We start from the raw sequence: 9396 nt of genomic DNA, 5'->3' as shown, positions 1-9396 counted from the left end.
TTGCTCCTTCCGGTTTGTGTGCCTTGGTAAACTAAGAGCAGCATAATACAAATATATGGATATACATGGAGATGGCCGCAAAGTCGCGGTACTGTATATTAGTCATTCTTTGCAGAGGATAAAGCACATATGCCTGTGGATATTGTTATATTATCTATCTACAGTCTACCGGAGACAAATTCCTTGTGAGTTTTGGCCAATGAAATTGATTCGGATACATGCTTTGTTCCACATGGAGTTGAAGAGAGTTGATATAAGAGCATTGGTCAATTGTCTGGTTGAGTCGCCAACCGTATGATAGAGTTCAGTCGTGTCCGGCCTCAGGTTCATTAAAACTCGGCACAAGGAAAAAACGTTTCCCTCTTGTATTAACTTAAATAGCGATCATATTGAGAAGGATAAACAGCTTGAATAAGTTCTATCCAACTTCATACTTATTTGTTTGTAATTATTTTCTATTTGGTGGAATCAATCAAAAGAAGGTACTGTATTTTCTATTTTCACAGAATCAAAAATAAGTGCTGCTGCTGCTAAAAACCAAAAACCAAAAAAAACATCTCTTTTTAAGAGATCATTTAACACTTTGAATAAAAGCACAATTGGCCTGTCTTCTTTCTCTCTGTGTCTGTCTCACGCACACACACAGTGCTGGTAGCCACTGTTTGTGAGAGGAGATGAAAAGGTCTTTTGTGGCTGGGAGGTCAACCCCATTGACGAGTAGACGTGTGAGTAGAGTCCGAACGGGGCTTTCCCACAGTCTGCGCCGCACTCACGACTTGGTGTGCTCGGTCAACAGGCAAAGTGTGCCACTGATCAACAGGCGCCACTTTTATTGGCCGCCAATAAAAGTGCAGTTGGACACACTGGAGCTCGACTTCTCTAGACTTTTTGGGGGGTTTTGTGGAGCAATTTAAAAAAAGGGGGCTTGGAACATTTACTGTTCTAGTAGCAGTAGATCATGTTTTGAAACGACAACCTACAAAATGCAAATTTCTGACGTGCCATTCATTCAACTATTTATTTTCTATAGCACTCATCCTCATTAGGGTCAGAAGCAGGGTACACGCGGGCTGGTCACCTGCCAATCGCAGTGCTTCATTCATATCATCAATTATCCAGACAGTACCTTTCCCTGGAGACCCCCCCCCCCCCTCCATGCATTCAATCCAGTCTTTAATTGTTCCCAGACTCACACTGGGATCTTCTGCCTGGGAATGGGATAAGAGATAAGAGCAGTGGTCTGATAAGAGGATGACAGCCTATCATTCTCCCTCTAATTTAGATCCTTTATCTCCCTTGGTCAGCCCGGCGTCTACTCTGCCCCACCTTGGAGTTATTGATGTGTCTACCATTGTTACTCCCCCTGTGCAGTCGCACGGGTACGCTATGCTAATGAAGACCACCTATCCCACCATCCAGAAGAAACACAAACATTGGTTTTGTTGTTCTTCCACTCATGCCCTTAATTCGCCATACCTGGATCTCAGAAGTACATGTTGCAGCTTCATCCCAAAATTGAATACATTGATTGTGTTCCCTCAAAAATCAACACGCAACACCCCATAAATGTCTACAGCATCTTTATTTGTCATGTTAGTCATATTGGGGTAGGCCACATTTGTACATGAGGTATACCAATTTTAAAAGTAAAAATGTGTACGTGTAATATGTATCAGTAATTGGTGATGTGCAATGCTCCAAGGTTTGGTTTGGGTCCGATACCAACTGGACCCGTATACAGATACTTTTGATTAAGGTTGATTCATCATGAAATTGCTGAAATCGGATTGAATTTTTATTGCCTTTGTCGTTCCCATTACCTCAATATCATTTATATCAATATTTTTGATATATGGACAGTTCAGCCCAAAATATACTTATTTCTAAATTGCATTATGTCATTCATTCTGATGAACTAAATGAGTATACAATAAAAACAATTTTTTTAAATGTATTTATGAGACTGTTTATTTCAATGTGCTACTTCGTTTGAAATCAATTCATCTTTTGTTTAGTGAGAAATTACTTAAAAAAATGAATATTTTCCATTCAAATAATCAATTCTAAGAAACCAAAAGAGAAGAAAGCTAAATTATTGCAACTTCTATATGGAAAAAGCGAGTCAGACTCAGTAATATCAAATTTTGAAACGAAAGTTAATCTAATCAAAACCGAATCAACAAAACACATAATGAACACACTGTAATTTGTCCAACCTGTGAGAACAAATTATATCCATTTTGGTATGACATTTTATAACAACAAATCTGAAGGTGGTCTAATTTTGCTCTGTATGTCCAAAAATGTCACATAATTTACTGTACGTGATACTTGGATTATCCATTCATTTTTGCAGCACTTGTCCGCCTCATTAGGATCATCCTACAGTATCTACTGACTTTGGGCAAGATTTGGGGTACACCCTGGACTGGCAAACCATGCAAGCACAGGGAGAACAAACTTTACCAGCAGACTTTACCAACATGCTGCCTCCAGGATGGTACTTTTAGTGTTCGGTATTTAAATAAGTACTATTGTAAAAATGTGCTACTTTGCTACTCACCCAAACCTAAATGTAATATAGCCATTTAGTCAATTAAGTTATCGACAAAAATGAGGCTACAGTGAAGGGAGTCACAAAGATAGAGCAGTATGATTTTTTTTAAATGATTGTTTCATTTTTATTGGTAATTGTCATACAAAATGAGTTTTAAGAGCATAAATGTCATAGCAAAAACAGTAACACGGTCACATTCACGCACACACGTCCGCAGACATCACATCACTCAGCATTATACAATTTAGCATAGTTCATCCAACAGATAAGAGAGAAATATTCTCAACACGGGCTGTCAGTACGACGCAATATGGCAGAGATACACTGTTACAATCGAGCAAGATATAAAAACTCCACTGGAGTAAACGAGTCAACAAAACCATCATCACGCAAAACCAAAAGGCTGAACGGTGAATCACAGTCAAAGCAAATGGAGATAAGAGAGAGCTGTGGCTTTTACAATGTCTCCATCAATATGATGAGACATTGAGGAAGGAGCACGGCTGGAAATGTATCTCCTGTGAAGTGAAGGCGGCCTTCTACCAGGGCCTCCACACTGCGCCGCCGTTGTTCTCCCGCAGCCGGGTGCCTCTGCTCGGCGAGCACACCGGAGACGAGCCGCAGTCCCTCCGGACCATCTCAGCCCACAGCGAGGCCCCCATGCTGCTGGGGCCCGCCGAGAGGAAGTGCAGCGAGTCCCTCCAGCAGTGAGAGTAACCCCGGCTGTACTCGCCGCTACTTGTACCGGCGGCGGGCTGCAGCTGCTGCCTCAGGAAGCTGACGGTCATCTCCAGGATGTCGGCCTTCTCCAGCTTGGAGTTGGGCTCTTGTTTGTGGAATTCTTTCTCCAGGATGAGCTTGAGCTGCTCGATGCAGCTGTTGATGCGATCCCGACGCATTTTCTCCACGGCGGGCTTTCTCAACTGAAAAGGGGAAGAGAGGAGACGCGGAGGTCAGCATATGGCCGTACTGTAATATGGTTGCACTCAGAGGGTGTCAGAGGTCAAGGCCTGCCACATCATTTACGGTGGCCCCTTTAACTCATTCACTGCCATTGACGGTTATAGACGTCAAATATTCATTTGAACTATTTCTATTAGTTTTTGGTTTTTTTACCCTTTTGTTAACAAAAGTATGAAAACCTTGAATTTTTTTTATTGTACTTTTAGAAAAGATATAAAATTTGTGATTAAGTTAACTCGTGAAGTCATGCAATTAATTACGATTGAAATTTTTAATCGCCTGATGCTCCTAATTTTTAATAAAAATGTTTTTGTTAAATCGCATCAGGCGATTAAACATTTTAATTATAATTAATCGCATGACTTCATTAGTTAACTCATGATTAATCGTAAATTTTAGATCTGTTCTGAATGCACAATAAAAAAAATCTAGGTTTTTATACTCTTGTTAACAAAAGTGGGGAAAAAATTAAACGTATAGAAATAGTTTAAATTAATTTTTGACGTAAATAGCCGTCAATGGCAGTGAGAGTTAAGCAGCAAAACAAAATACTGTATGTCTATTTTATGTCTTGGTAAGCTGATTTTTTGTTTGGAAAAATATCAGTACCAATATTGCAATATTTCTTCACTTTTTAAATTAAAGCATTTAACAGATACATTCAATTTGTTGCTGTAAATGTAATCAGGCAATAAATATAATGATGTGATATATATTTTACGTGTATATAAGTTTTCACATCATCATAAGAAGAAAAATGTCGTCATAGAATTAGCTTGTTTAATGATTCAATTTATCTGCAATATCACAAAAAGTTGTCTCCAAGACTTACTTTGACGTTGTCCCTCTCCGAGATCCCGACGTGCTGCATGAAGGTGAAGTTGGAGGAGCAAGGTGCCATGTCGACGCAGGTGTAGAGGAGAAGCTTCTTCTACGACAGTCGTGTCAGCTCTGGTGTCTGTGCAGGGGTTGCTCCTCTTTTTATAGCATCTCATTAGCATAACAAAGGCCTGTGGCTCAGGCCTGGCTGGGGTTCCCACACTCTGACCAGTGGGACTCTCAACACAACAATAGAAGAGGCATCAATAACCCAGAGGTCATGTATCTGTGCCGGGCATGTTTCCCAAGATAAGCAACGAGTGATAAAGCAGCGCACAGTAACTCATCACCGCACATTTATGGACAAAATGCAATTTTGGAGAGCTCAAAATAAGAGGAAGTGAATTGGGGGTTGCGGCTTCAAAGACGACTTTGCTTCAATTAAAAGGCCAAATGTCACTGCACTAAAGCAATAAAAAGTGCACGTGAGGCACACAAACAGGAACAGTGGACACGTAAAATGTTCCTGGGGATTATAAAATAAACAAAAAGATAGCTATGAAAATGAATGCTATCTATCTATCGATCTAGCGTGTAAAATGTAAAATTTCTTCAGTGCTAATTCCCACCTGACTTCAGGTGAGAGGCGGGGTTATGCTCACTGAACTGTTCGCCATTCCAAGTATAATTGTTTATTTGTATTCTATTATTTACAGTAAATTAACAAATTATCTAATGACATTAATTAAAAATGTTCAAGTATATATCAAATTATTTGTTGTGATAAATATAAATGAAAAACAGAATAAATACTTTTTAATGAATACATGTATAGCTAAATAATAGAAAAATAAACAAGTTGAATGAATGCAACAAAGATGACAGGACTACTCCAATGTGAGCTGTATTATAGAACATGGCCTGTGGGTCATACACACTTGGCCCATCCGTGGTTGATATTAGTGTACCTATTTTAGTGGCTAGTGATTGTATCTGCATCCTCTTATTTGCCTCTAATAATTGTATAGGGTCTTGGATAGTCCGTGTCTAGACCTTATATGGCATGATAATAATATTTGCAGCACTAAAAGGCCGGTGGCACACTTTGGCTGCAAGCCATGTGGCAACAAGTGACGCGTCAGATTAGTGTCAACTTAATGGCATTGTTAGGGCTCCTCACAGGGAGCAGTGCTGTACTGTTGTAGTAATGGAGTCGCCCCCCAGATGTGAGTGTGTGCTGTGAGTAGGCCTGTGCGCCCACTTTCCCACCAGTTCCCAACATCAGGCTCAATGCACCACAAAAGCCCCACGCCGCTCCTCCCTGCTCCACTGGGAATTTTAATTGATCTTTTGTGGTTGCAGGGCAGAAGCACACTTGCGCGCGCACACACACGCAGACACACACATAAAACCTCTGCACCATCTGCATCCAGTCAACTGTCTTCACTGCAATGACCCCAAAACTATCGGTCTACCTAACATCTTCCATCCCACTCTATATCCATCCATCCATCCATTCATTCATCTTTTCTTCTATCCATCCATATATCTTTCTATCATAAATCTGTCTGTCTGTCTGTCCGTCCATCCATCCATCCATCCATCCATCCATCCATCTATCTATCTATCTATCTATCTATCTATCTATCTATCTATCTATCTATCTATCTATCTATCTATCTATCTATCCATCCATCCATCCATTAATCCATCCATCCATCCATTCATTCATCTTTTCCTCTATCCATCCATATATCTTTCTATCATAAATCTGTCTGTCTGTCTGTCCATCCGTCATCCATCTATCTATCTATCTATCTATCTATCTATCTATCTATCTATCTATCTATCTATCTATCTATCTATCTATCTATCTATCCATCCATCCATCCATCCATCCATCCATCCATCCATCTGTCCGTCCATCCATATATCTTTCAATCAATCAATCAATCAATCAATCAATCAATCTATCTATCTATCTATCGACAGATTCTCAACATAAACATGTCTTTTTCTCCTCAGTGTGTGCTCCAGAAACACAGTAGCTTCATTATGTGTCGTGTTCTTTATGTCTTCCCCATTGCTTGGTTGTCTTGTTTGTGCCTTCCAGGGGTCTCTTTTTTTTTTTTTTTTTTTTTTTTTTGCCCACAAGTGTTTGACGACCAGTTCCCCTCCCACTTATGAGCTTCGGAATTCCTGCCATACAGTGCGGCTGGTCGGCGGCAGAGAGCGTCTTCCCGTCAAGCCGTCCCTCTGTGAGTGCGCTCTCTGTGGTTTCCCACAGTCCGCCACCATTCAGCAGGGCCCCTGGCCAGGAACAAAAGAAGTGTGTCTTGTTACACATCACATTAGCTACGGTGTTTGATCTCTTGTTGGAGGTGGGTGGTGGGCGGTGGGGATACGGGAGGCGGAGGGGAGCTCGGGCCTGCGAGGGCCATCTGGCTCAGCCAACTAGACCCTGAGAAAGTCCCAGGAAAGGAATGCCACATTCCACACACAAGTTGTACACACACAAATAGTTGTGAAAGACTTTAGAGGCACTTGACACATAATTCAAGCACGAGACAGCACGCCCCGACCTCCACAACACAAGCGGGACACGAGGGAGGGGCCGAGGGTCGCCACATAGTCCACCGAGCAGATGAAACTTCTTGGCAGTGGACACCTGCAGTGAAATCAAGTACGTGGGTGCAACTCATTTACATTTGCATAATTTGCGAAAGGGGATTTCTTTAGTAAAAATCCTTCACCATTAATGACGAGCACTTGACTGCGAACTGGAAACAGCTCACATGAATTCAAATGAAGTTTTAGAGCCCTCATGTTTTTAGGAGCAGGTTTTAACCATCTCGTTGCATTCTTTTAATATTGTCAATTTTCCCAAACATCTGAGGTAGGCTCCAGTTCACCCACAACTCTCATAAGAATGATAGAAAATGGATGGATGGGTCACTTTGACATTACAGGAGGGTTTATGTAAAATGTCCCAGGGTTGGGGGGGATCCAGGTCCAGAAAGTAGAAACCCTCAAACGGTTTGGCTTTAGCCACAGGTGCTTCTATTCAACAGGTGGAGACAAGCTCGTTTAACTGCCAGTTAAGTAAAAGCGCCTGCGGCTAAAGCCAATCTGTGGCATGGGTTTTACTTCCCCAACCCCCAAGAACAATACAAAATGATGTTAATGCAGTGATTGCCAACCATATTAGTAAATTATGAGGGATCATCAGGTGCACCATGGGAAATGATCCTATTTGACCTAGTCTGAAAATTATGGCAAATAATGTACCTGTGTATCCATCTGTTGCATTGTAGCGGAATAATTGCTTTAGGATCAACTAAACGGCACAATTTCACACTGATGAAGTAAATGGAGTAAATGGAGGCTAGATTTTATTTCCTGTTGTAAAATAATAATTTAAAAATCCATTAGTTTCATTGAATTTTAAGGAAAATGCTATGTTGGGATGTATTGGTCTTTCTTTAAAATTATTTGTCATTGTTTTTGTTTTTTTAAAGGTTATATCAAAAGTACTAGTGGTACATGGTGTCGGTGACAAAGCAAGTACTCCTACTGCTATCGGTCTAAAAAAAAAACTGGAACATCCGTAATAATAAAAATACAATAATTGAAATACAATAATTACCCAGATAAGTGCTTTGTGCGTTCTCTTCAAATGCATGACACTTTGTGGAATAAATACATGAGGAATATATCGGATTTGCAAAACTTCATCTGAAGCTCTTTATTTATTTTCTTCTCTGGGAAGCACACGTCATTCCTTTTCAAAAGGCATTCAAAGTAGAACATGACATCCATTTTGAACAACACAATTGACACTCCCACCAAAATGGGGTGTCAAACATAAGGCTACATAGTAGCGCTAAATCAAATTAGGATTTACAGCGCGAGCGAATCCATAGGATACAGTACAGGATGCTTAAGAGATACACGGTATCAAAAATGAAACAATTCTTGAATAAATCTAAACCCAACTTGGGTGCCGTGTCACAGTCAATACACACGATCACACGGTGACCACACATGCCGTTCAGTAAAACCTGAACCTCATCAAATCCTCCCAAAGGAGTACTGGCCACGCAGCAGCTATTTGGTCACACGGTGACCCAAAAGAAATCGACTTCACAGAGTCTTTAACTTGTGGCTTGCGCTCCTCTTTCAGCGTCTACCAGGGCCTCCACAGGGTCGGGCCGGCACCCTTTCCGGACCTGAGCGGTGAGGCCGGTGGTGACGGGGTGCTTTGAGAGCCCCTGTCGCTCCCGCTGGACCTGGCCTGCAGGTACCGGAAGTGTCCGAGCAGCCGCCTCTGAGCCGGGCTCTGGACCTTGCAGTGGGACAGGAAGCTGACGGCCTGGTGGACGCAATGCGCGTAGCCGTTGGAGGAGGACGAACAGGAGGAGGAGGAGGAGGTGGGCCGCTGCCGCTGTTGCTGCCAGCTCCTCAGGTAGCACACGGCCATCTCCAGGATGTCGGCCTTCTCCTGCTTGGAGTCGGGCTGCTGTCGGAGGAACTCGGGGCCCAGCAGGGACTTGAGCTGCTCGATGCTGGTGTTGATGCGGTCTCGCCGCAGCTTCTCCACCAAGGGTTTCCTCAGCTGAAAGAAGACAGCAAAACATTTGAGTCTACCGGCCTTGTTGAAAGTATTTGCGACAACACGTGGTTGGTTTCAAGAGAGACACCAAGCGAGGAACGAGGTTTACCTTGTGAGCTGAAGTCTCCGTGGAGAAGTGACTCGGTCCACAAACGGCAGGAGCCATGGTTGCAGGTCTGCTCGTTCTCCAAGTGTGAGCTGCCTTCCTCTGTGCCTCCTCCCTGTATTTATACACGCCAATCTCCATATGAATGTGTGGGGCTCAGGCTCAGCGGAGGTTCTCACACTCCCCGAGCCAATGGGAAGGCCGGGAAGGGCTCAGAAGAACGCAGGGCTGCCACATGCTCAATGAAGTGTTTATGGCCCCGGGGACAATGGAGCGTGTCTCCGGGGAGCAGGTGGAGGGATAGACTGAGAGAGAAAAGAGCCCGGGTGGGGCGCTGGA

General features: G+C 42.6%; 2 protein-coding genes across 2 annotated transcripts; both read right to left on the bottom strand.

Moving 5' to 3' along the window:
- Window positions 1–2653: 2653 nt before the first annotated feature.
- On the bottom strand, window positions 2654–4464 carry her12 (hairy-related 12). Its single transcript, XM_086069238.1, has 2 exons — window positions 4353–4464; window positions 2654–3480 (listed from the first exon to the last, which is right to left on the bottom strand). Exons 1-2 carry the CDS (start codon window positions 4419–4421, stop codon window positions 3097–3099), a joined length of 453 nt encoding a protein of 150 aa, XP_085925364.1. The 5' UTR covers window positions 4422–4464; the 3' UTR covers window positions 2654–3096.
- A 3597-nt stretch (window positions 4465–8061) lies between these two features.
- LOC147178705 (transcription factor HES-5-like) lies at window positions 8062–9138 on the bottom strand. Its single transcript, XM_086069108.1, has 2 exons — window positions 9061–9138; window positions 8062–8954 (listed from the first exon to the last, which is right to left on the bottom strand). The coding sequence occupies exons 1-2, from the start codon at window positions 9115–9117 to the stop codon at window positions 8526–8528; spliced, it is 486 nt and encodes a 161-aa protein (XP_085925234.1). The 5' UTR covers window positions 9118–9138; the 3' UTR covers window positions 8062–8525.
- Between the last annotated feature and the right edge of the window lie 258 nt (window positions 9139–9396).

The sequence above is a fragment of the Leptonotus elevatus genome, chromosome 2, assembly GCF_054856555.1.
Source record: "Leptonotus elevatus isolate MCC_2025b chromosome 2, RoL_Lele_1.0, whole genome shotgun sequence".
NCBI lineage: Eukaryota > Metazoa > Chordata > Actinopteri > Syngnathiformes > Syngnathidae > Leptonotus > Leptonotus elevatus.
This window is presented reverse-complemented; position numbering and strand designations above follow the sequence as displayed.